Source organism: Somniosus microcephalus, chromosome 3, assembly GCF_052327205.1.
Source record: "Somniosus microcephalus isolate GS21.2 chromosome 3, FLI_Smic_1.0, whole genome shotgun sequence".
Classification (NCBI taxonomy): Eukaryota; Metazoa; Chordata; class Chondrichthyes; order Squaliformes; family Somniosidae; genus Somniosus; species Somniosus microcephalus.
This window is the reverse complement of record NC_140989.1, coordinates 354,850,054-354,878,036: the sequence shown is the minus strand read 5'-3', so window position 1 is coordinate 354,878,036 and position 27,983 is coordinate 354,850,054. Positions and strand designations below refer to the sequence as shown.

The window sequence follows — 27,983 nt, the reverse complement described above, 5'->3', positions numbered from 1 at the left end:
AGAAAGACACTGAAGACAGGAGTTGGTTCATAGGTATTTACTAAGCAAGTCTGGGGGGGGTTTCTAAAGGATATACACAATACACAGGCTTATATAGCCCAAGTGGCAATTACCGGCATTACGCACACCTGGGGCTCTTAAAGGCACATACACCATAATTGCTCTTAAAGGCACATACACCACAAAATCTTTCTCAGAAAGTAGTCTTTTCTGTGTTCCTTCGCTTAGGAGACCGCAGACGAATTTGTCTCGTAGAGAATCTGCCAGTCCTGTCCCAAATTGGCAGTGCTTTGACAGATTTCATAATTCGGTGAGGTAATCAGCATTACTTTCATTCTTGTGCTGATTTCTCCTGAAGAATTTGAATCGTTCCGCTATCAGCAGCAGTGTTGGGTTTAAGTGCTCCTGTAAGGTATCAACAATCTCATTAAAATTCTTGTCCATCGGTTTGGCTGGAGTGATCAAGTTTCGTAACAGCCCGTATGTCCTTGCGCCCATCAGATTTAGAAGTACCGATGCCTTTTTATCATCCGCTACTTCATTCGCCTTGCAATATACCTCCACTCTTTCCACATATGTGGTCCAATCTTCTATATCACTATCGAAAGCAGTAATATTGCCAGTCTTCGGCATCTTGAAAATCTAAAATGGCGCTTCCCGCACTTTTCCTCCGTCCCCGATGGATCAAAATGGCATCTCCCGTGCTTTCCCGCCGCTGCCGCTGCTGCCAACGCTGTTCTCCACGGTTCCCGTTGTGACCTGTAGCTTTTTGCGGTATTTCTATATATTTTTTTTATATATCGCTTCAATAGTTTCTCCGTTACTTGGAGAACCGTTCCCGTCGTGGAGCGGACCCTCTGGGACTTTCCCCTCCCTCTGCTCGGTCCGAACGCCGATCTGCTTTGCAGCACCGGCCGCGCCCTGAGTGCTCCACCCTCTCTCTCTCTTTGTTTCTGCTTCCCGACTCGCTGCCCGGCCCCGTTGCAGAGCCATCCGATCGAGCTCTAGCCCGCCGCAGCCCAGGAAGGATCAGTGCACTACCTGCCACCAGCCCGTTTAGCTGGGGAAACCACAGACTGGAGACCAAGCCTGGCCCTCGTTTTCGAGTTTCTTCGAGTTATTTTTTTTTTGTTGTTTCTTGCTTCTAGCTTCAACCTTCGTCTGAGGAATCGATCCCCTTGAGGTGCTGCCGAATTGCAGGTAAGTTCGTTTCTAACTCGTCGCCACTGTTAGATCCGTGTGTTAATGGAGACAGGGAATGCAGGAGTTGATTTAACAAGTGTTTACTGAACAAAGTCTGGAGGTGAACTAACAACACAAGACGCTACACAGGCTTATATACCCAAGTGGTCACTACTGGTACTACAGTATACAGGGGCTTCAAAAACATAGTTCCTCTTAAAGGTACATACACTGCAGGGGTGGTGGGGGGCTCTTGATGGACTTGTGGGTGAGTAAAGAGATGAGTTAAATATGTCATATGAAGAATGGGTACAGATACCATTATGCACATGATGACCATTCCGTGGCTGATGACATCAGTCCCCATATGAGTGACTGATTTACGCCATGTAGCTGTTTGATATGTAATTCTGTCACCAGGTTGCTGAGATGTCCCCCTCTCGCCATCTCCCACCTTGAGATGCGCAGCAAATCCAGATATTTCTAACGCAGCCTCCACTGCTGTTGTGAGGGTGGCAAATGATGGCATTCCACCTCCACTTCTCTCCCTTTCCCTCTTATTGTGGGCTCTCTTTTCCTGCAAGGAGGGAAAGAAGAGAAGGCTGAGTGAGAGTGATGGAATGAGTGCAAGGAATGGATGGGTTAGATCTTTAGAGGAAGACTATGATGGAATGGAGTGCCAATGCCAAGAGGCCTCCTTGTGTGTTGTTAGTTGGTATGATTGCACTAGGATGAGGGCGAGTGTGAGGGGTGGTTAGTGAGATGGGGATGTGATCATGTAGATTGAGAGAGAGGGGTGGGTGGACATGCAAGGTATGTTGGTGTGAGTAATGATGTGCAGGAGTAGGGTTGGGAAGGCAGAGTGATGGGGATGTGATGTGAAGCACAGCAGGATGAAGTTGAGTGTGGCTTTGCCCTCACCTTTCCTGATCTAATGAGATCATTGAAATATTTCCAGCACTGCACCCAAACCCTCCTGACCATATCCCTGCTGTTGACCTCCTCTGGCCTTTTGGTTGGATTAATTCCAGGAATGGAATGGACTCATGTTTTCTTGCAGATCTGGTATTTTCAGTTCTATTTCTGATCCAACTCGCTATCATTTTGAGCCTTGCAAACTCTGAGTATTTAGGACAGGCGTGTGGTCCAATTTCACACCCCTTTCTTAGTACAAGTATAAGCCTCAATTAGTTTTTTTTAAATTAATTCTCGGTATGTGGACGTCACTGACAAATGTGTTATATAACCTGCAGGAAGCATTGTTGAGCAGACCAGAGACTCGGTGCAATGATGGTGCTCCAAAAAACCTTTGGCTTATCGCTGGGCTGTCTTCTGTGTGCTTGTATTATACACTGTTCCAGAGTAAAGTTGGTGAATAATGGATATAGAGACATAGTTATTGCTATTAACCCTAGTATCCAATATAATGCCAATCTTATTGACAACATTCAGGTGAGGTATTGAAGTTGTGACTGAAGAGAACTACTAGCCGTTGCTTTCTGGCATTGTGCGTTCTTTATGTTGTATCTTATTGTTCTGAATTTAGGATTTGGTGCGAGGAGGGAGAGTTAAAGGAATACGTTGTGTCCTCTTTCCCCCCTCAGCATCTGATTAAAATGCAGCGAGGTATTGACTTTAAACCTGTGGTTGCTTTCAGGAAATGGTGACTGAAGCCTCCTCCTACCTGTACCGAGCCACCAAACAGCAAGTTTATTTTTCAGATGTAAAAATCCTGCTACCTCTTACATGGCCAGTTAATTCTAGCCTGGTTCAGAGACCGACTACTGAATCCTACGAGAAGGTAAGAACTGAGCGGTGAAGACTAAAATCTCTTCGGGGCTTCTCCCGTTCAGCCGTTATAACTTCTCCTGAAATCCCGTGTAAGTGGGTTTCTTGCGCCGAATTTCTGCCTAAGTTACAGCGTGAGGAGCAGGAAAAGCTCCGAGGAAATTCCTGGCGGAATCTGACAATTTCTAAAGATTTGCTTCAATGCATACTTTACCTTAAAGATCATCTATTAATTAGCAAATTTTCCATGGTGTTGCTCACTGCGAGTCAGTGGATATGCTATTTGACAACAAAAGTGGGAATTATACTTTGTAGTGAACAATTATATTATCAGAGTCACTAGTGTCAGAATAAGATAAATTCTGTTTTTATTACAATGTGTTTTGGAATTATTACTGGTGCTTTGGGGATTGAGTTCCACAACCCTGTCTATTTTCTCATGAAGTCAGTAACACAGTGGCTTAGAATCTTTCATGTTCCTTTATAATGTGGGAAAGTGCGAGGTTATACATCTAGGCAGGAAAAATAAAAAAGCTGATTATTATTTAAATGGAGAGAGATTACAAATTGCTACAGTTCAGAGGGACTTGGGGGTCCTTGTGCATGAAACACAAAAAGTTAGCATTTCAAAGGGGTTGGAGTATAAAAGCAGGGTAGTCCTGCTACAACTGTACAAGGTATTGGTGAGACCACACCTCGAGTACTGCGTACAGTTTTGGTCTCCTTATTTAAGGAAGGATATACTTGCATTGGAGGCAGTTCAGAGACGATTCACACGGTTAATTCCAGAGATGAGGGGATTGACTTATGAGGAAAGGTTGAGCAGGCTGGGCCTATACTCATTGGAATTTAGAAGAATGAGAGGTGATCGTTTTGAAACATATCGGATACGGAGGGGGCGTGACAAGGTAGATGCAAAGAGGATGTTTCCTCTCGTGGGTAAATCTAGAATGTGGGGGCACAGTTTTAGAATAATGGGTCGCCCTTTTAGAACTGAGATGAGGAGGAATTTCTTCTCTCAGAGGGTCGTAAATCTGTGGAACTCTCTGCCCCAGAGAGCTGTGGAGGCTGGGTCATTAAATACATTTAAGGTGGAGATAGACAGATTTTTGCAAGATAAGGGAGTGAAGGGTTATGGGGAGTGGGCGGGGAAGTGGCTTTGAGCCCTAGATCAGCCATGATCTTATTGAATGGCAGAGCAGGCTCGAGGGGCCAAGTGGCCTGTTCCTGCTCCTATTTCTTATGTTCTTATGTTCTTAAAGCCTAGCATGCACAGGTTCAGCAGCACTGGCGACTGGGTTGAGGGATTCTGTAGCAGTTATTGGGGTTGTTGGGCATTAGTAACATTGGGAGAGGGTTCTGGCAGTAATAGTGGGAGGAGGACGTACGAACAGTGCAGGAGAGTGGCTCCAGGATCTGGGAGGTGGGGCTGTATGGCTCCACTTGGGGAGGTTTTGAAGTCTGGCAGTAGCGGGAGGGGTGGGGTGCGGGCTGGACTGCTCAAGGCTACCAGGCACTCCCGCATATAGATCTACGGCTATGAGTCATGTCCAGCCAGCTTTGAGCACACAAGGTACTTTAACACTATAGTTGCTGACTGTGTACGTATTCTATAATAAACACAGCTGTAATTAATTAGAATGTTTACAATTGGACAACACAAGCCAAAGTTATGGCAACAGATTGGGAGAATCCTCACAGAAATTCTACCCCAAGTACTGTAACAGTATTTACACTTCTGCTCTAGGTAGTGCACTCCTTTGTAGTGTGCGTGTGTGTGTGCGTGTGTTGCAGTGATTTTCATGTGGAAGCATGCAATTGTCTCTTCAAAGGCCGATGTGATCATTGCTGAACCATACCGTAAATACGGAGATGACCCGTACACCCTGCAGTACGGCGGATGTGGTGAGAAGGGACTGTACATTCACTTCACCCCAAACTTTATACTAAACAACAGTCTGAACCCAGTTTATGGCTCAAAAGGTAAATTACTTTAAGTTAACACCGTTGTACCACATGCTTTGAACGCTGAATTATGCCTGTTTATTTGATGGACATGATTCCAGTTGATAACACTGAAGGTGAGGAAAGTGTGGACAGGGTTTTCTGTGGCAACAAGCAAGGGGAGGTACGATGAAGGCCAAAATGGAAGTAAGCAGTCTTGGTTAAAGAATTCATTAAGCAATATTACAAACAAAACAATACATTCCTAAGCTCCTCTCCATTCAAATCAGTGGAGCACTAAAGTTTTCAGCTAAATCCTTTGGCACAACAATTCTACGCCATTCTCAGAGACACTGCAGCAGAACCCAGTACCACCACTCTAGAGAACAGAACATTATCTATTTGTGATGCCACGAAATAACTTCATGCCACTGACTACATTTTGTATACATGAGAGAATCGTACCAATACTTACACTTTCTGAAATGTCATGCAGAAGTACCATTTATATCTCACAGAATGTGAAAGCATTGGTTTCATTATTCGGAACAGAAATACATCTGTTTCTACAGGTAGAGTCTTTGTTCATGAATGGGCCCATCTCCGGTGGGGCGTGTTTGATGAATATAACGATCTGGTGCCCTTTTATATATCTGCCAATGGAATCCTTGAAGCAACAAGGTAGGACAATTCTAATTGTATGATTTCGTTCAATAAAAAAAGTCTTTTGGGATTTCTAGACAAGGCTGCGATACCCAAGAAATGCCTTTCCGCTCTTGTAATCTGCTGCAGTAGATGTGATGACTCAGTTAAGCCAGCAAGTTGCTCAGGTAGCTTGGTGGTGTCGCTATGTCATGGACAGGAAAGACGTGCTTTTCTGGAAACAACTGCCAACAAAGGTAGTGAAATTCTTCCCAGCTATGCAGCCTCCTAACCACTATAAATAGTGCAGTGCGGGTAATCCAGCTATGGAGTACACAATGTCCTATGACCATTTCCCCCCCCCCCCCGAGTCCTTCCACTGGGCAGTCCAAGTGCCCACCTGAATCAGACGGGAGCCTCATTATTGTGTGCAAATTGGGGTCCTATGACATACATAAGACCCCGATGTAATTCAGAGGCTCAAATGGGCGGAACAAAAATGGACCTAAAGGAATTTCCACTCCTTGATCTTTTCTACATAAATAGGTCAATCTTGTTAAATGGTTTCTCGTTGTAGAAATGCTACTCGGAATCAAAGACTTCTTTTTGTTATTTTGACTTTCAGATGTTCAAAGGAAATAAAAGGAAAGATTGCTAATTGTACAGGCAGTTCCTGTTCAGGATGTGACGCTGATGTCAACACAGGGTTGCCGAAGGACCTTTGTAAATTTTTTCCACGCAAGAGTCAGAATGCAACCTCTTCAATAATGTATCTACAGGGACTGTCAAATGTAAGTGGAGTTACTGGAAGGTAACTTTCTCACGTATTGTCAACGGTTTTGTTCCAGCAACTGTTACACAGCTGATCATATTAGCCCCATGTCATCACTGCAGGATATTCTCAGGACGGCGTCCTAGGCCCAACTATCTTCAGCAGTTTCGTCATAAGATCAGAAGTGGGATTGTTCACTGATGATTGCACAGTGTTCAGCTTGATTCGTTATTGCACAGATAACGAAGCAGTCCATGACTGCATGCAGCAAGACCTGGACAACATCCAGGCTTGGGCTAATAAGTGGCAAGTAACATTTGTGCCACACAAGTGTCAGGCAATGAACATCTCCAACGAGAGGGAATCTAACCGCTTCCCCTTGGCATTCAATGGCATCACCATCATCGAATCCCTCACCATGAACATCCTGGAAGTTGCCGTTGATCGGAAATTCAATTGTACCAGGTTGCACTGCAGCACCTCCCAAACCCACGACCTCTTCTGTAAAGTCCGCGCCTCAATGATACACAGACTTCGGGAGAACAGCTTAACAGGTACTTTACTGAACAAGAGGCAGCTTGAAACTGAAACTACAGAAGCCTGCTAGGGCCTTTTATACAGGGGTGGTCACTGCCGGTACTGCAGTCTAAGACCAGTTATCCTCTTAAAGGGACATACACAACAATTCCTCCCCTTTTAGATAAACAGTACATAACATTCATTTAACAACTAAATAATAACTAATTACAATTACAATTTGCTCAGTAATATATACATCAACTGGAATAGTCATTTATAAGTTCAGTCTTTGAGGAGGCTTCCTGATCCTGACTGGATAGTGCCTTTCTCGAGTATCCTGTTCTGGCGGTGGAGTCAATTCTGGCTCATTGTCATTGGTTGGTTCGTCAGCTTCCAATACCCCTGCTTCTGAGGTAGACGCAATCTGTACTTCGGGCTCATTACCAGGTGCACATGCTTGTGGTACAGGTTTGGCTTGTTCCTGGGACTCTAGAATCTGGTCAGCATGGCATCTCACGATGCTCTCTCCAACGTCCACTGCGTACATTAGTGGTCCCTGCTGTGTGCGTATCGTGCCTGGCTGCCATTTTTCTGTTCGGTAGTCGCGGGCCAAGACTGGTTGCCCTATCTTGAAGCTCCTGGTTGGCTTCTCATTTATGTGCTGGAACTGCTTATTCTCAACACCTCGTCTTATGTTTGGTTTGAGCAAATCCAGGCGACATCTTAGTCTCCGGTTGAAAAACAGTACGGCTGGAGTTTGGTTGGTTACTGCATGTGTCGCATTCCGGTAAGCAAACAGGAAGTTATCCACCTTGTGTTGCAGTGGTATGTCGTCATTATACATTGCCTTTATGGCCTTTTTAAAGGTCTGAACAAACCTCTCAGCCAATCCATTTGTGGCTGGATGATATGGGGCAGATGTGTAATGTTTCACCCCATTATTCTTCAGGAACCTTCGGAAATCCTCAGACACAAACTGTGGGCCATTGTCGGAACAGATCTGTTCTGGTAACCCATTCCTGGCGAAGATGGTCCTTAGGACTGCAATAGTTTTCTCCGTGGTGGTGGAGGACATTTTAATGACCTCTGGCCATTTCGAATGGGCGTACACAGCGATTAGAAACATTGAGTCCATAAGTGGACCAGCGAAATCAATGTGTACCTGTTGCCATGGAGATGAGGGCCACTCCCATGGATGTAGCGGGGCCTGTGGTGGAGCGTTTTGGACGTTCTGGCATCCTGTGCATCTCTTGGTCATATCCTCGATTTCTTTATCGATTCCCGGCCACCACACAAACGCCCTGGCTAGGCTCTTCATTTTTACCCCTCCCAGATGACCCTCGTGAAGCTCATTGAGTACTCTATCTTTCAACTTGGGTGGAATTACCACTCGGGATCCATGGCACACTGACAGCTGTTCCCTTCTTGGCGAGAATGCTGGCAACAATGAGTCGCCATATGCTGGCCATCCCTTCACCGTCAAATCATAGACCCGAGAGAGTGTCGGGTCATTTTGGGTTTCCTTCTCAATACTTGCGTTTGTAACAGGCAAACATTCAACTATGGTCACATGGAATATCTCCACAGGGTCCACTGCAGGTGCTTCTTCTGCCATAGGCAACGGTAGGCGCGACAGCCCATCAGCGTTTCCATGTTGTTTCGTACCTTTGTACTCTATGCCATACTGATGTGCCGCTAGAAAAAGTGACCATCTTTGCAGCCGTTGCGCCATCATCACTGGAACGCCCTTCTTTGGGTTAAAAATTGAGACCAGGGGTTGGTGATCAGTCAGTGGGGTGAATTTCTGCCCGTGCAGATAGTGATTGAACTTCTTCACCCCCCACACCAGGCTGAGGGCCTCCCTGTCAATCTGGGCGTAGTTACGCTCGGCTGAGGTTAGCGAGTGCGATGCAAAGGCTATTGGCCTCTCTGAACCGTCACGGAATTTGTGTGACAGCACCGCTCCAATGCCGTAAGGTGACGCATCACATGCCAACCGACTCGGTAGTGTTGGGTTGTAGTGGGCCAATACTTCTTTTGAAGTGATTTGGCATTTACATTCCTGAAAGGCACGCTTACACTCATCACTCTATTTCCATGTTACACCAGTTTGAAGGAGGGCGTTCAGTGGGTGCAGAATTGTAGATAAATTCGGCAAGAACTTATGGTAGTAGTTCACCAACCCGAGGAACGACCTCAGTTGCGACACATTTTCTGGTGCTGGAGCCTTGACTACAGCCTCAATCTTGTCCGGCGACTTATGCAACCCTTCCTCATCAATCATGTGGCCACAATACGAGATTTGTCTCCTGAAGAACTCGCATTTGGGACGGTTGGCTCGTAGCCCATATTCCTGCAATCTCGTGAGTACCTGTTCCAGGTTGGCAAGGTGTTCATTGTCATTTTCGCCCGTAACCAGGATGTCGTCCAAATAACACTGGGTCCCCGAGATCCCTTGCAGGACTTGTTCCATTGCCCTCTGCCACATAGCCGGGGCCGGTGCTACCCCAAATACCAGTCGATTGTACTGGTAAAGGCCATTGTGAGTGTTTATCGTGAGGTATTTCCTAGATGCTTCTTCCACCTCCATTTGTAGATACGCTTGAGCCAAGTCAATCTTTGTAAAACGTTTCCCTCCAGATAGTGAGGCGAAAATATCTTCTATCTGCAGAAGCGGATACTGTACTGTGTGCAGGACTGGGTTCACAGTCACCTTGAAGTCCCCACAGATGCAAACCTTCCTTGGCTCCCCAGACATGCTGCTCAATGCTTTCTTCATTACAGGAACGATGGGTGTGGCCCACTCGCTCCAGTCCACCTTAGACAGCACCCCCGAACGCTCCAGTCTCTCCAGTTCAGCTTCCACAGCTGGGCGTATCGCGTATGGCACCGGTCTGGCCTTGAAAAATTTTGGGGTTGCGTTATCCTCAATCTTGATGGTTGCCTTTACTCCTTTTAGAGTCCCAAGTGCTTGTTGGAACACCTCTTCCACGTCAGATAGAATTTGTGACAGACGTCCAGGTGCGACGTCATCATCTTTTTTATCAGTCACAGTTAGTGCCAGAATGGAATGCCAATCCAATTGTAGTCTTCGGATCCATTCACGTCCCAATAATGGTGGTCCTCCATCTCGTAGTATATACATGTATAGTTTCTGTGTTTCCTTTCCGTTATATTCAACTGGCATCCTTATTTTTCCTCTGGGGTAGACCTTTTGCCCCGTGTATGTCTTCAATACAATGGATGTGTCCTTTAAGGGTATGTGTGAGAATAGCCGCTCATAGTCTCGTCGATTCATGGCAGTTAGGGCTGATCCTGTGTCCAATTCCATCTTCACTGGGGACCCTGCTATCATGAGGGTGACCCAAATGGTTCGGTGATCTTCTTTTGTGATCACGTTGTGTAATTTTAAACAACTTAGTCGCCTGCTCCCGGAGTCCTTATCACTCTCCTGATCTTCGGAACTACTATCTGTCAGTTTCTTTACTTTCCTGTACTGTTCCTTAGTAGTTCTTGTCATGTTGGTCTTCTTTCCCGACCTGCAGACTCTTGCTATATGTCCCATTTTCCCACATTGCCTGCATATTTTGTCTTTAAACCAGCAGTCCTTCTGCTCATGGGTTGTTCTGCCGCAGCGATAGCACTTTTCGGCTCCATACGCCATTTCGTTAGCGCTGTATTCTCGTGGTTTCTGTTGTATTTCCACAGCTCCCCGTGCTGCTGCTTCGTAGGATACTGCCACGCTGAAAGCCTGTTCTAGCATCAGGTCCTTTTTTGAAAGTAGTCGTTTCTGGGTTCCTTCACTCTGAAGCCCGCAGACAAACTTATCCCGTAAGGTGTCTGCCAGTCCTGCTCCGAACTGGCAGTGCTTCGATAACTTGCATAGTTCCGTAAGATAGTCAGCATTGCTCTCATCTTTGTGCTGGTTAATTTATGGAACTTGAATCTTTCTGCTATCAGCAGTGGTGTAGTGCTTAGATGTTCCTGTAAGATATGAACAATCTCCTCAAAAGTTTTCTCCATTGGTTTAGCTGGGGTAATTAAATTCCGCAATAGGCCGTACGTATTTGCACCCATCAGATTTAATAATACCGACGCCCTCTTTCCATCGGCCACCTCATTTGCCTTGCAGTACACTTCGATTCTTTCTACATACGTGGTCCAGTCTTCTACCTCGTTGTCGAAAGCAGTGATACTGCCACTTTTCGGCATCTTGGGCGATTTAAAATGGCACCTCCCGCGCTTTTGCTTCTTCCCCAACGGGATAAAATGGCGCCTCCCGCACTTTTGCTTCTGCCCCTTACTGCCACGCTGCTCCTAGCATTCTACGGGGCAATGGCGGCGACCCGCAGCTTCGGCGCATCTCGCTTTCCTTCCCCCCCCGTTTGGTTTCTCTCCGCTGTCCTGTTCTCGAGCACCGACCGCGCCCTGTGCGCTCCACCCTCTCTTGTTTTCTTTTCCCGGCGACGCTGCACGGCCCGATTTGTAGAGCCGCTCGATCGAGCTTGAGCCCGCCGCAGTCCGGAAAGGTCAGTGCGCTACCTGCTACCAGCACGATTCGCTGGAACCACAGTCTCTCCCGCAATTCTCCAAACACCGATGGATTCTTTGGGCGGTTGCCCTCGGTCGATGCCCGTTGCTCAGACTACGACCTTCCAGGACCTTCCTTTCAGGCGAGATCCCCGTGAGATGATGCCACACTGCAGGTGAGTTCGAACTTACTCGTCGCCACTGTAAAGTCCGCGCCTCAATGATACACGGACTTTGGGAGAACAGTTTAACAGGTACTTTACTGAACAAGAGGCAGCTTGAAACTGAAACTACAGAAGCCTGCTAGGGCCTTTTATACAGTGGTGGTCACTGCCGGTACTGCAGTCTAAGACCAGTTATTCCCTTAAAGGGACATACACAACATCTTCCACCTAGGAAAAGGGCAGCAAGCGCATGGGAACACCACCACCTCCAAGTTCCCCTCCAAATCACACACCATCCTGACTTGGACATATATCGCCGTTCCTTCATCGTCGCTGGGTCAAATTCCTGGAACTCCGTCCCTAACAGCACTGGGAGTACCTTCACCACACAGGCTGCAGCGGTTCAAGAAGGCAGCTCACCACCACCTTCTCAAGGGCAACTAGGGATGGGCAATAAATGCTGGCCTTGCCAGCGATGCCCACATCCCGAGAATGAATATGAACATATATATTTTTTTTTTTAATTTCAAGGGGGCCTTTGAATTGGTGCCAGCGCTCTGGGAGGGTTTCACTTTCGTGGAGATCTGCAATCTCTGAGCACTGCGCTCCTCGTTTTACTGCAGATTGAGAGCAACTAGTCTCCATTGGATGACAAATAGAAAAAACTTGCATTTTCCATAGCTCCAGCCTTCTCCTTCAGGAGTCGAGCCCTGGAGAATGTTGAAAGTGCAGAGTTTGCCTTCTTTATATAATTGGATGACATTGATTGGGGGCGGGCAGTATGCACCTGTTGTTGCGAGCAAGTTATCTACTATGAAGAGGGATTTCATGAAAAAGCATTTGGCAGTTCTGTCTTTTGCTTGTTTACAAACACATGACCGACATGGGGTAAGTTTTCAATCTTGCGCCCAGGTGTAAACCTGGCATTGTGGATTCCCGCCTGTTACAGACCCCAGCCGATTTTCATCGGAATCAATGGGATGCCAATCAGGCAGGTTCGACAACGGGCGGGTGATGGCTCCATCAGATTACCACCCAGGGGGTGAAGGTAATAATAACCCCCCACCCCCGCCGCCTCCCCATGTGTCAGCTTGGTTCAATGGCAACACTCATGATTCTAAGTCAGAAAGTCGCAAGTTAAAGCCTCACTAAGAGTTTTAATATATTCCGATTTTTACGTTTTGCAAGATTTTGTTTAGCGTTTTTAAGCAGAGCTGTTTTTTTCCAGTGTTCTAGCCACAGCCCCCTTAACATATTGCATTTTTTTTCAAATCTCCAGGTGGTTGAATTCTGTGACGATCAGACTCACAATGCTGAAGCACCAAACATGCAAAACAAAATGTGCAATTACAGGAGCACTTGGGACGTGATTAGCAAATCAGAAGATTTCAGAGACAATTCCCCACCCTACATTGGTTCACCCTTACCGAAATTTAAACTCCTACAGGCCAAAGACCGCGTGCTATGCTTAGTCCTTGATGTTTCAGGAAGCATGGGTTCGGTAAGGCCTTTTGTGATATTTATTTCACAGCAAATGTTGATTTGGGCACAAGTCCCTGCTTTTGCGTGGCTTCACACAGCAAACTAGAGCAGGTCAGAGGTTGGGTATTCGGTGGTGAGTGGCTCACTCACTTCCTGACTCCCGAAATCCTCTCCACCACCTACAATGCACAAGTCAGGAACGCTCTCCACTTGACCGGATGGGGGTGCAGCTACGACAACACTCAAGAAACCTGACAGCATCCAGGGCAAAGCAGACTGCTTGAGCAACCCTAACTTTAAATTAATTTTTTTTTTAATGCAGAGTATAAAAGAAATCAATTACAGTAAATGGCTGTTTGCTAGACATTACATTGTGTTCTTTTTGGTAAATAGGAGAATCGTATTAACAGGCTCCGACAAGCAGCCGAGATATTCTTACTGCAGATCATTGAGACAGGATCACGAGTCGGAATTGTCACTTTTAGCAGTGCTGCAACTATTCAAACAAAACTGAAATTGATTGATAATGATGGTGTGAGGAATGAACTTGTCCAACTGCTACCTAGATCAGCTGGTGGTGGAACAAATATCTGCTCAGGGATTCAGTCTGGTTTTAAGGTAAGACCATAAGGAATTTTTAATAACCTATTACTTTCAGTTCATAGAATCATAGAATGGTTACAGCACAGTAGAAGGCCATTCGGCCCATCGAACCTGTATCGACTCTCAGCTAGTCCCACTCTCCCGCCCTTTCCCCATAGCCCTGCAAATTTCTTTCCTTCAGGTACTTATCCTGAAGGAATATTTACTAGTCCTAGCCCCTTTAGGACTACCCACCGGATCAGGCGTATTTCTCAGATGTTCACATTCAACTAAAGTTTGAGGTAGCCGAATCCTAAAGACGCTTAATTGGGTCTAAAGGTCTGGGCTATCTCTCCCTAAAGGAAAGGAACAACCCGAGAATGTTACCATCCTCCAGATAGCACTTTTAATATGTTTAGCTAGACTGTAAAGTCCTGGATATTATGAGGGTCTGGAAAATACACTATCAGAATTCTGCAACTCTTCACCAAAGAGTGTACAGAGATTGAGTTCGCGAGTTTTTGATACAGCAGGCTTATGTGAGACAATTCTAAAAAAATTTGGAGATTTATTAAATGAACCGACATGCAATTTACAGCTGGTGAATCAGTCAATCGCAACATTAACAGTTCTAAAAAGAGAAAACATATGATCTTTTTAACAGAGAATCTTACTTTTAAATCTTAACTTTGCTACAGTATTGCAGTTCTTAAAGGTTTCTTATACAGGATATCCATCAATATCAAATACCTTTGATCCCTGAGGTACAAAGAGTGGTAGACTACAGAGCCGCCTCTCAAGCTGAGAATCGCTTGGCCCAATTAAAGCGAGTCTGATATCCCATTAGAGAGTTCAATATTTATACCCTTTTCCAGTGGTATTTCCTTTAAGGTTTTCTGCTGATGCAAGTTCATTATCTCTATTTATCTTTCTGCCGACCTCTGAAACTCTTACTGCCACATCAGCCAGAATCTTGTCTCATCTCCAGGAGTTCTGGGTTGACCATATAAAAATGGTGTGAACGGCAGGTGTTCCTTACTTTATGTCATTTTTACGAGGGCAGATGTTCCTTATCTTATGTGCCATCTTTACGAAGTTTAAATTAGAACACCTTATCCAGGGTGAACCATTGTTTTTGTTCCCAAAGGGCAGCTTGTCAGAGCCATGCACCTTCTGTTTCAATAAGGTTATTTATTCAGGGTCAACAACTGTCTTATCTCAATAGCCAGAATGCTTTCATAGCTATTTCATAGTTTGGTTTCTAAATTTCCAAACCCAGTTTGTCCTGTTTTGATAAGCCCAGAATTCTTTCATAAGATAGTGTATTTTTCTGAATAGGTTATTTGCTTATTCCTTCACAATCCAACTGCTTTTTGAAAGCCATGATTGTGTCTGCCTCCACAGTGCATTCCAGATCTTAACCACTCGCTGCGTAAAAGTTTTTTCTTGCGTCGCCTTTGGTTCTTTTGCCAGTCCCCTTAAATCTGTGTCCTCTGGTTCTTGACCCTTCTGCCAATGGGGACAGTTTCTCTCTACTCTGTCCAGACCCTTCATGATTTTGAACACCTCTATCAAATCTCCTCTCAATCTTCTCTGCTCTAAGGAGAACAACCCCAGCTTCTCCAGTCTATCAACCTATATGAAGTCCCTCATCCCTGGAATCATTCTCGTAAATCTTTTCTGCACCATCTCTAAGGACTTCACATCCTTCCTAAAGTGTGGTGCCCAGAATTGGACACAGTACTCCAGTTGGGGCCGAACCAGTGTTTTATACAGGTTCGTCATAATTTCCATACTTTTGTACGCTATACCCTTATTTATGAAGCCCAAGATCCTGTAAGCCTTTTTAACTGCTTTCTCAACCTGTCCTGCCACATTCAACGATTGTGCACACATACCCCCAGGTCTCTCTGTTCGTGCACCCCCTTCAGGATTGTAACATTTAGTTTATATGTCCTCTTCTCATTCTTTCTACCAAAATGTATCACTTCACACTTTTCTGCGTTAAATTTCATCTACCACATGTCCGCCCATTTCACCAGCCTGTCTATGTCTTCCTGAAGTCTATCGCTCTCCTCCTCACTGTTCACTACACTTCCAAGTTTTGTGTCATCTTCAAATTTTGAAATTGTGCCCTGTACACCCATGTCCAAGTGAAGCAGTGGTCCAAGAACCGACCCCTGGGGAACACCACTGTATACCTTCCTCCAGTCCGAAAAACAACCATTCACCACTACTCTCTGTTTCCTATCACTTAGCCAATTCTGTATCCATGCTGCCACTGTCCCTTTTATTCCATGGGCTTCAACTTTGCTGGCAAGCCTATTATGTGGTACTTTTGTCGAACACCTTTTGGAAATCCATGTACACTACGTCAACCACATTACCCTCATCAACCCTCTCTGTTACCTCATCAAAGAACTCAATCAAGTTAGTTAAACATGATTTGCCTTTAACAAATCCGTGCTGGCTTTCCTTAATTAATCCATAGTCATTGATGTAACAAAAGAGTCTCACACACCAAGGAACTTTAAAGTAAGCTTTAAGCAACTTATAATTAAACTATATACAAGAGCGGTCTTCACCATGCCTCTAGGTGAAGCCCTTTTACCATACTGAGCAGTTCAGTATTTATACTAGTCCAAACACAGGAAGTGACGTATGCACAGGAAGTGATGTATGCACAGAGTTCACAGTTCACAGGAAGTGATGTGCACATAACTTCGCAGAAGTTATTATTATTATCACATTCTTCCCTCCTGCGAGATTAGAAGGCTGTGGTCTTCCTTTTATTCCGCAGCCGCCGAACGAGGAAGAGTCGCACCCATTTGGGTTCCCGTCGTAGAGGGTCGCTGGTCCGCTTATATGCTGTTGGCCATTGGTCAGAGTCTGTGTGGCCTGGATTACCCTGTGAAGGGTCGGGGAGATCATGGCTTCGTGTACGAGTCCCAATAGGTGCAGTGTCAGTCTGTCTCTGTTCAGAGGGAGGTGCAGAGCTGGTCTGTGGCGGATCAGTACTTTGGTGCGCGGTACTGGGAGGGTCGCAACTTTGAGTACGGGGTTCTACCGGCACCAAGCTAGTTGGTGTCAGATCAGGATCCTGGAGAGGGGTACCCGGTAGGTTCCAAGAGGCTCCTGGTAAAATACCATCACTCGATGTCCCACTAGGTCCTGGTGGGCAGGGAGCCAGATCCCGTAATGATACGGTAGATTCTCGGCCGTCAGGATATCGTATGTATGCATAGGTGGGGTTGGCATCGGTTAGTTCGACCTCGTCTACGAGAGGGTCATTTTTAGACGTCTGAACGTATCTTCGGAGTAGTACAGGTCCAGGAGTAGTTAGCCATGACGGGAGGGATGTCCCATAAGATGAGCGACGCTGGAATCCAAAGAACCGCTCATGAGGTGTAGTATTTGTGGCTGTAAAAAAAGGGACCGTATAGAGTGCAATGCATCCGGAAGCACTGTTTCCCATTGCTGGTTTGGTAGGCCCCGAGATCTTAAAGCAAGATGTACGGAATTCCAGATGATACCGTTATACCTCTCTACCTGCCCATTTCCGATGGGATGATATGGCGTCGTTTTGCTTGTAGCAATTCCCCGTTCTGAGAGGTTGTCCTTGAGTTACCTTGACATAAAGGATGGACCCCGATCCGAGTGAATGTAAGCCGCCATGCCACAGAGAGAAAATACCTGCTCAAGGCAGCAGATTACTGTGGACGCCAGCATATTGGAGCAGGGGAAGGCAAACGGAAAACGTGAATATTCATCAATCATGGTGAGCAAATATGTGTTCCGAGTTGAAGAGGGCACTGGGCCCTTAAAATCGATGCTAAGTCGTTGCATCGGTTGGGTTGCGTGTATGAGCATACCATCTGAGGGGCGGAAGAACTGAGGTTTTAATTCTGCACAAAGCCGGCATTCTGAGCACATTTTCTTTACATCTCCAATAGAAAAAGGGAGATTCCGTGATCATACGAAATGTAGCATGCGCGTAACGCCAGGATGACACAATCCATTATGGACATCTATGAGAGTAGAGGACGGCATAGTGGAGCAGAATGCTCGTGTGAGGGTATCCGGGGCCACATTCTCCTTGCCAGGTCGATAGTGAATGGTGTAACCAAAAGAGGCCAGTTCCATCCTCCAAAGCTGTATTTTATTATTCTTAATTTTGGTTCGTTTTCGATTATCGAGCATGAAGGCGACTGATTGCTGGTCCGTGATTAATGTAAAGTGCTGGCGAGCTAGGAAATGGTTCCACTTCCGTACCGCCTCTATGATGGCTGTGGCTTCCTTCTCAACCGGAGGATAATGTAGCTCGGCACCTTGTAAGGTCCTGGACATAAATGCTACAGGACGACCTTCCTGATTTAGAGTAGCCGAGATCGCCACCTCCGAGGCATCACATTCGACTATGAAAGGGAGATTCTCATCAATGGAGTGAAGAGCCGCTTTCTCCAACTGTTTTTTGAGAAGGTTAAAGGCTGCAACAGCCGCTGTTTCCAATGGAAATGATCTAGCATGCAGCAAGGGTTGGATTTTGTCTGAAAAATGAGGAATCCATTTAGCGTAGTATGCAAACAGACCGAGAGCCCGACGTAAAGAAGCCGGATTCTTAGGTGACGGGAGCTCTTGGAGCGGGCGAAGTCTTTCTGGGTCTGGCTTAATGATACCATTGCCTACGCAGTAGCCAAGGATGTTGATGGTCGGTTGCGACTCAACAGATTTAGATTCATTCAAAGTTAAGTTACGGTGATGGAGGGCATCCCGAAATTTTTGGAGGTTGGCGTCGTGTTCCTGTTGATCGTGACCTGCAATAGTAATGTTATCAAGATAGGGAAAAGTGTCCCTTAAGTTTTCCTGCTTAACCAGGCCATCCATTGCCCGTTGGAAGACAGCCACTCCATTAGTAACCCCAAATGGGAGGCGACAAAATTGGTACAGCCGTCCATTGGCCTCAAAGGCCGTGTACTGCTTATCTGAGACCTTCAAGGGTACCTGATGATAGGCACTTTTTAAATCGTAAGTTGAGAACACTTTGTATTCGGCCAGTTTATTAACCATATCATCAATGCGTGGCAATGGGTAGGCGTCCAAGTCAGTATATTGATTGATGGTTTGCGAATAATCAATGCATAGTCGTTGTTTGTGAGGTCTTAGAGGGTTCTTGACGATGACGATTTGAGCCCGCCAGGGCGACAAACATGGTTCGATGATATCCTCTGCTAAAAGTCGAGAGATTTCAGCCTGAATAAAAGATTGGTCTTCCTGACTAAAGCGCCGCGATTTCGTTATTATTGGTTTGCATCGAGGAGGAATACTGGCAAATAATGAGGGTTCATCAAGTGAAGCTGTTGATAATGCACAAAACGGTAATTTAGACAGTATATTAGAAATAGTAAGTCCAGGTTTGGATCCGCCGAACTCAATGGTGAGTTTCTTATGCTGTTTTTGAAAATCCAGCCCTAAGATGAGATCACTACATAAGTCCTTGAGCACCGAAAGTCGGGTGGAGGGATACATGCGACCATTAAGTGTCATATCAATAATACAAAAGCCGGAGATTCTGGTATTAAGTGATGATTGAGCCATCGCAATTGCCTGGTCCGATGGGAAGATATGTAGTTTCAATTTCGCAACAATCTGTTCTCTAATGAAACTATCAGTACTTCCTGAGTCAATTAAGGCATCTAAGGTATGCCCATTAATTGAAACTTTTGTAGCTGCATGAAACAGGTTCTGTGGGCAAGCAGCTGTAATTGGTGTGGTTGCACAGAGAGTGGCTGAAACTCTAGGTGTGCTTCTTCGGGAGAGAGCTCGAGAGGAAGCTTGATAGGTCCTAGCCGGAGCATCTTGATAGGCCCTAATTGGGGCAGTTCGGTAGGCCTTAGCTGGATAGGCCCTCGTAGAGGCTCTTGATTGGTAAACTTTTGCAAAGTGTCCCTTTTTATCGCAATGACTGCAGATTGCATTGCGAGCAGGGCAGAATTTCCGAGGGTGAAAAGAATCTCCACAAAAGAAGCATTCCTTCCTAGATTGCCAAGAGGCTGCTAAAGTGGGGTCATCCTCCTCTTCTTCATCAGAATTATCATCAGGTTTAGATTCCTCCATGATAGGGTTCACCTGAGGCCACTTGAATCGTCTGGTTGCAGTTACAGCAGCAGATCGAGATCTGGGCAGCTGATAGAGGTCTGCATTTTTCTTTGCCAAATCCAGAGAACAAGCCAGGTCAAAAGCCTTTTGTAGCTCAAGTGTTTTACTTTCTAGTAGACGCTGGCGTATAAATGGAGAGGCAATCCCGCAGATGAAAGCATCACGAATCATTTCTTCGCGGTACAGCTCAGCCGAGGCTGCCTGAAAGTTACAATCTACGCTGAGCCTGCGAAGTTCTTGAAGGAATTCGTTAATCGATTCCCCTGGCCCTTGTCGGGCTGTGGCCAGTAGATGTCTAGCATAGACCTCATTTGTGGTCTTGGCATATAGTTTTTTAAGTGCCCGGATCACCTCATCGTAATTATCCCATTCATCAACATATTCAAACACTGTTGGGGTCACATAGTTGATAAGTATCCTCAGTTTAGTAGAAGCATTCGCTTTACATTCATCAAGAAAATTCTCAAAAGTACGGTACCAATGCTTCCATACCCTGCCAGCTGCTGGTGCGTTTGGGTCCAAGTCCAGACGAGTAGGTTTAAGGATGTTTTCCATGATGGGTGGTTCCCTGGATCCTTAACTCCGAGTTTGTCCGAAGGTCTAGTATTTGTGAGTGTAAATACTAAGTTGCTTAAATTGATGTAACAAAAGAGTCTCACACATCAAGGAACTTTAAAGTAAGCTTTAAGCAACTTATAATTAAACTATATACAAGAGCGGTCTTCACCATGCCTCTAGGTGAAGCCCTTTTACCATACTGAGCAGTTCAGTATTTATACTAGTCCAAACACAGGAAGTGACGTATGCACAGGAAGTCGTGTATGCACAGAGTTCACAGTTCACAGGAAGTGATGTGCACATAACTTCCCGGAAGTTATTATTATTATCACAGTCATTACATTTTTCCAGCGTTGATGGTGACTGACTGCTTTGCAGGTACTTCGTGGTGATGACGGTGGGACAAAGGGTGATGAAATCGTTTTGCTGACTGATGGAGAGGATAGTTCAATGAATACTTGCTTTAAAGAGGTGGAAGAAAGTGGAGCAGTTATCCACACCATAGCACTAGGACCAAGTGCTGCCGCAGAATTGGAAAAGCTATCAAGCATGACAGGTAAGTAGCACTGAAAGGCCCTGCAATGGTGCCTTGGGTGACCAGCATGAGGACACTTCATGTGTTTGTTTGAAGTTCTTCCCTCTTTTATTGTGATGGAGGCGTTAACAGGTTTAAAATAATTTGGCCAGCATCTCAACTCAAATAGTGAACAAAAGAATTTCAGATGAATCCATTCCAAATTTTTGGGCAGGCAATCGACGTGAAGTTGGTGGGACATTTTTTTTCCCTGAGTTTAGTCCTGATGCTGCCCTGTTTTAGCCAAAAACACAACGGTAACAAGAAGGAATTTGTCCCCAGTGTGTTATTTAGTTTATCATAAGCGACGTCACATAAGTTTCTATAAAAGTATAATAAAAACATGTGTGGCGTATATCTGGTCTGTCACACTTGAGTCCCCAAGCTTCTACTTAAGATTGCGGGCAGCGGGAACACAGTGAGTGGCGCCCGGCTGCCATTTTCAAAGCCTTGGTAGCATCACTACTGACCGAGCTGGCCGAGTCCTGAAGGATAGAGCTGCCAGACTGGGCCTGCAGCAGGTGGTGAGAGAACCAACACAAGGGAAGAACCTACTTGACCTCGTCCTCGCCAATCTACCTGTCACAGATGCGTCTGTCCATGACAGTATTGGTAGGAGGGACTACCGCATAGTCCTTGTGGAGACGAAGTCCTGTCTTCACACTGAGGACACCCTCCATTGTGTTGTGTGGCATGAGCACCGTGTTAAATGGAATAGATTCAGAACAGATCTATCAGCATTCCACCACAATCTGTAAGCTTATGGCCCGGAATATCCCTCACTCTACCATTACCATCAAGCCAGGGGACCAAACCTGGTTCAATGAGGAGTGCAGAAGAGCATGCCAGGAGCCGCACCAGGCGTACCTAAAAATAATGTGCCAACCTGGGGAAGCTGCAACACAGGACTACATGCATGCAAAAAAGCGGAAGCAGCATGCTATAGACAGGGCTAAGCGATCCCACAATCAACAGATCAGATCAAAGCTCTGCAGTCCTGCCACATCCAATCGTGAATGGTGGTAGACAATTAAACAGCTAACGGGAGGAGGAGGCTCCATTAATATCCCCATCCTCAATGATTCTCCCCACAATGGCCTCAGCCCTCCCTATCTCTGTAATCTCCTCAAGCCCTACAACCTGCCAAGATATCTGTGCTCCTCGAATTTTGGTCTCTCGAATATATCCCGCTGTAGTGCAGAAGGCCTGTGTCCCAGAACTAGCCGCGCCTCTAGCCAAGCTGTTCCAGTACAGCTACAACACTGGCATCTACTGGACAATGTGGAAAACTGCCCAGGTATGTCCTGTCCACAAAAAGCAGGACAAATCCAATCCGGCCAATTACCTCCCATCAGCCTACTCCCAATCATCAGCAAAGTGATGGAAGGATTCATCGACAGTGCTATCAAGCGGCACTTACTCACCGATAACCTGCTCACCGATGCTCAGTATGGGTTCCGCCAGAACCATTTGACTCCAGATCGCATTACAGCCTTGCTCCAAACATGGACAAAAGAACTGGATTCCAGAGGTGAGGTGAGAGTGACTGCCCTTGACATCAAGGCAGTATTTGACCGAGTCTGGCATCAAGGAGCCCCAGTAAAATTGAAGTCAATGGGAATTAGGGGGAAAATTCTCCACTGGCTGGAGTCATAACTAGTGCAAAGGAAGATGGTTGTGGTTGTTGGAGGCCAATCATCTCAGCCCCAGAACATCGCTGCAGGAGTTCCTCAGGGCAGTGCCCTAGGCCCAATCATCTTCAGCTGCTTCATCAATGAACTTCCCTCCATCATAAGGTCAGAAGTGGGGATGTTCGCTGATGATTGCACAGTGTTCAGCGCCATTCGCAACTCCTCAGATAGTGAAGCAGTCCATGCCCGCATGCAACAAGCCCTGGACGACATTCAGGCTTAGGCTGATATGTGGCAGGTAACATTCGTGCCACACAAGTTCCAAGCAATGACTATCTCCAACGAACGAGAGTCGAACTTCCGCCCCTTGACATTCAACGGCATTACCATCACCGAATCCCCCACCATCAACATCCTGGGGGTCACCATTGACCAGAAACTTAACTGGACAAGCCACATAAATACTGTGGCAACAAGAGCAGGTCAGAGGCTAGGTATTCTGCGGCGAGTGTCTCACCTCCTGACTCCCCAAAGCCTTTCCACCATCTACAAAGCACAAATTAGGAGTGTGATGGAATACTCTCCACTTGCCTGGATGAGTGCAGCTCCAACAACACTCAAGAAGCTCAACACCATCCAGGACAAAGCAGCCCGCTTGATTGGCACCCCATCCACCACCTTAAACATTCACTCCCTCCACCACTGGCACACCATGGCTTCAGGGTGTACCATCTACAAGATGCATTGCATCAACTCGCCAAGGCTTCTTCGGCAGCACCTCCCAAACCTACGACCTCTACCCCCAGAAGGACAAGGGCAGCAAGTGCATGGGAACACCACCCCCTCCAAGTCACACACCATCCTGACTTGGAAATATATCGTCATTCCTTCATCGTCGCTGTGTCAAAATCCTGGGAATCCCTTCCTAACAGCAGTGTGGGAGTACCTTCACCACAAGGACTCAAGAAGGCGGCTCACCACCACCCTCTCAAGGGCTATTAGGGATGGGCAATAAATGCTGGCCTTGCCAGCGATGCTCACATCCCAGGAACGAATAAAAAAAAATTGTTTTTCATTGGGCAGATTCTGTCACATTACAGAAATCCATGATACCGATTTCTTTATTTAGTTCTTAATTGGCATTGGCCATGGGTATTATCAGTGTTTATGATATTTTTGCTCTTCAATCTTTAGGGGGTTTAAAGTTTGTAGCCACTGATAACGTGGATACAAGTGGATTAATCGACGCTTTCACTGGATTAGTATCAGGAAATGGCGACATTAGCCAACAGTCAATCCAGGTTTGATCACCTTTCAGAGAACGACATTCCAATTATTCTTGTGTTAATCAAGTTCTTTACAGTAAAGAAACTCATTCTGTTGGTTTGGTTCCAGCTTGAAAGTTCTGGAACGAGGATTGATGATGACAGTTGGTTGAACGGTACAGTTGTCATCGATAAGACTGTTGGGAACGACACTTTTTTTGTAGTTACGTGGGTGACGCAGACACCGACTCTGTTTGTATCTGACCCCAGTGGAATGGTGTACAACAACGGTGACTTTAAGATAGATCAAACTGTACTTACAGCCCGTCTTAAGATTATTGGCACTGCACAGGTATGGATCAAAATACGTGCTTCAATGAACTGTTTATGTTTTGCTGTCTATTTCCCGTAATCTAACCTTTTTCTGGCAGTATTGTCTCGGTGCAGCCTGCTTACTGCCATCCATTCTCTAGCCAGACAAGTCCCCATTCTACACAACAGTCATTCTTGTGCTGCCTGTCATTGACCAGTTGAGTACACAGTGCAAATGGAATGAAGCAAATGGTTTCTTTTCCTGCCTATTCCCACAATGTGAAATGTATCACTTCTACCTGGTACAGCTTCCAGTGCATTGGTGAGAAAGCTGGGTACTAGGAAACATCCCTTCCATCTGAATGACAGCCTTGGGACTTAAGCTATGGGGGGGGCATCACGGTTAAGTCCAATCCTGAGTTCACCTGACTTTCACACAGACATTTTGCTAGTGATGGTGGCTCGCTAGCATAGGAACATGAGGAGGCCATTCAGCCCCTTGAGCCTGCCCGCCATTCAATTACATCATGGCTGACCTGTATCTTAACTCCATTTACCTGCCTTGGTTCCATATCCCTTAATGCCCTTGCCTAACAAAAATCTAGCAATCTCGGTTTTGAAATTTCCAATTGACCCCCTGTCTCAACAGCTTTTCGGTGGAAAGACTTCCAGATTTCCACCACTCTTTGTGTGAAGAAGTGCTTCCTGACATCACCCCTGAACGGCCTAGCTATAATTTTAAGGTTATACCCCCTTGTCTGGACTCCCCCAGCAGAGGAAATCGTTTCTCTCTCTCTATCCTATCAACTCCTTTTATACATCTCGATTAGATCACCCCTTAATCTTCGGTACTTGAAGGAATACAAGCCTGGTCTGTGCAACTTTTCCTCATAATTTAACCCTTTTAGCTACAGTATCATTCTGGTGAATCTGCGCTACACCCTCTCCAAGGCCAATATATCCTTCCCGCGGTGCGGTGCCCAGAACTGAACGCAGTGCTCCAGATGCAGTCTAACCAGAGCTTTATACAACTGTAGCATAACTTCCACCATTTTGTAATCCAGCCCCCTGAGATGAAGGCTAACATTCCATTAGCCTTTTAAATTATTTTTTGTATTTATCCACTAGTTTTTTATGATTTCTCTGCATGGACTCCTAAATCCCTCTGCTTTTCCACAGTTCCTAGCTTCTCACCATTTAAAACATACTCTGATCTCTTTCTCAGGTCCAAAGTGGATGACCTCACACTTCCCCACATTGAACTCCATCTGCCACAGTTTTGCCCACTCACTTAATCTATCAATGTCCCTTTGCAACTTTCTGCTCCCATCTACACTACTTACCGTGCCACCTAACTTAGCGTTGATTAGGAGTAGGTGCCCTGACCATTGTTTCCCTCCCCAACAAGTGGCATTGAGGCCAAATGTAGATCCTCTTCCACTACCTTGGCTGAAATCAGCTCGGTCGGCACAGACCAGCAATTGATTTTGGGACTTTCCTGGACTGTATCAGACAACTACAGGATGCACTGCAGCAACTCACCAAGGCTACTTTCTCAGCTCCTCCCAAACCCACGACCTCTACCACCTAGAAGGGCAAGGGAAGCAGGTGCATGGGAAGTCCTTTACCTCTAAGCTCCCCTCCAAGTCACACACCATCCTGAACTGGACATACATTGCCATTCCTTCATGCCCACTGGGTCAAACTCCTGGAGCTCCCTAACTATCAGGATTGTGGGAGCACTTTCACCACATGGACTGCAGCAGTTCAAGAATGAGGCTCACCACCACCTCCTCAAGGGCATCTAGGGATGGGCAATACATTCTCACTGATACCCTGAGAATGATTTTTTTTTAAAAATCATTGCGACATTGATTGACTGTCCTAAAATTAACTCGGAATATCTGTTTCCCAGACAGGAACTTGGGAGTACAGTATCCTGAATCCTGGAACTGAACAGGTTATAACTATCACAGTAACATCCCGAGCAGCAGATGAGAAAGTTCCCCCAGTCACAGTCAATGTGTATATCAGCAAAAAGGATTCAACCGGCGCAATAAAAATCTATGCGGAAGTCAGTCAAGGATTTTTACCAGTCCTGTTTGCAAAAGTGACAGTTATTATTGAACGTCCCACTGGTGCTCCGGCTGAAGAGCGCCTTTCTGATGATGGCCTAGGTAGGATACATAATACTGGTGAAATAGAAAGTGTGCTTATATTGTAAGTATCAGAAGTGTGGATACATCAAATTTTAGCTTCCTTTCCACAAAAAGTGACATGAATCAGTCATTCATGAAAGAAAAACTTATGAAATAATACTGAGCAGCCTGCGGGTGGCGCTGTCCAGGGAGAGTATAAATACTCGGGCACGGGCCCAGCTTGCGCAGGACATTCTTAACAGGAACTGGTGAAGGACACAACTAGACCTCCATGTTGTAAAACAGTTGATTAAAGCTTTGTTTAACGCTTAGACCAAGTGCCTAGTAGTTTTCTTACGTCAAAAAGTATATTAAAGAAAGTACAGAAAGGCTTCACGACATGGGTTAGCTTTGAATGGTCTTTGCACTTTTCATTGCCAATCCAATATAAAAAGAATTTAGATGCAAGAATTTTGTATTTACGATTCAATTTTCCAGATCATTGATATTGAAACAATAGACATGGAACTCCTGTGAAGTTGCTTATAGTGAGATGGAGGATATGATGAAAGTTTGAAAGAGATCTGGTGACGCACCGTGAAATAAGTGGATAATTAAAAAACTTTTATTGGTTCAAAATCTGAGCCAATCAGGATAAATATTTACTACTTGGCTAATCTGAGCAAATTAAAAACAGATTTCATTGTAGGGTGGGCACTTTCAAAATCTGACAACTGAAACGAGCAGAATGTTTAATATATTATAAATGTACATGGTATTCCTTGCAGTTTATCAGAGGATTCATTGTTTTTTTAAGGGCAGGTGTATTATAGAAACATAGAAACATAGAAGATAGGAGCAGGAGTAGGCCATTTGGCCCCTCGAGCCTGCTCCACCATTCAATGAGATCATGGCTGATCATCCAAATTCAGTACCCTGTCCCTGCCTTCTCTCCATATCCGTTGATCCCTTTAGCCTTAAGAAATATATCTAACTCCTTCTTGAATATATTTAATGAATTGGCCTCTACTGCCTTCTGTGGTAGAGAACTCTACAGGTTCACCACTCTCTGAGTGAAGAAATTCCTCCTCATCTCTGTCCTAAATGGCTTACCCCTTATCCTTAGACTGTGACCCCTGGTTCTGGACTCCCCGGCCATCGGGAACAGCCTTCCTGCATCTAGTCTGTCTAGTCCTGTTAGAATTTTATAAGTTTCAATGAGATCCCCTCTCATTCTTCTAAACTCCAGCGAGTATAAGCACAATCGACCCACTCTCTCTTCATACGTCATTCCTGCCACCCCAGGTATCAGCCTGGTGAATCTTCGCTGCACTCCCTCCATGGCAAGAACATCCAGAGATTATTACCCTAGAGGTTCTGTTTTTTAATTTGGCCCCTAGCTGCTCATACTCCCTCAGCAGAACCTCTTTCCTTGTCCTATCTATGTCGTTGGTACCAACATGGACCACGACAACTGGATCCTCCCCTTCCCACTCCAAGTTTCTCTCCAGCCCAGAGGACATGTCCTTAACCCTGGCACCGGGCAGGCAACACTGCCTTCGGGACTCTCGCTCTTGGTTGCAAAGAACCCTATCTATCCCCCTAATGATACTATCCCCTACCACTACAACATTTCTTTTTACTCCCCCCACTTGAATGGCCCCCTGTTCCATGGTGCTGTGGCCAGGTTGCTCATCCTTCCTGCAGTCCCTGTTCCCGTCCTCACAGGGAGTAAGAGCCTCGA

General features: G+C 45.7%; 1 protein-coding gene across 1 annotated transcript in view; it reads left to right on the top strand.

Moving 5' to 3' along the window:
* Positions 1-2,472: 2,472 nt before the first annotated feature.
* LOC147122357 (calcium-activated chloride channel regulator 1-like) overlaps positions 2,473-27,983 on the top strand; it is a 42,425-nt gene continuing 16,914 nt past the window's right edge. The window contains exons 1-11 of the mRNA XM_085983439.1: positions 2,473-2,634; positions 2,840-2,983; positions 4,803-4,953; positions 5,487-5,595; positions 6,182-6,347; positions 12,821-13,042; positions 13,417-13,641; positions 20,698-20,875; positions 23,719-23,825; positions 23,920-24,141; positions 26,017-26,278. Of these exons, the coding sequence (XP_085839565.1) occupies positions 2,473-2,634; positions 2,840-2,983; positions 4,803-4,953; positions 5,487-5,595; positions 6,182-6,347; positions 12,821-13,042; positions 13,417-13,641; positions 20,698-20,875; positions 23,719-23,825; positions 23,920-24,141; positions 26,017-26,278 (1,948 nt within the window). The remainder of the gene's footprint in view (positions 2,635-2,839; positions 2,984-4,802; positions 4,954-5,486; positions 5,596-6,181; positions 6,348-12,820; positions 13,043-13,416; positions 13,642-20,697; positions 20,876-23,718; positions 23,826-23,919; positions 24,142-26,016; positions 26,279-27,983) is intronic.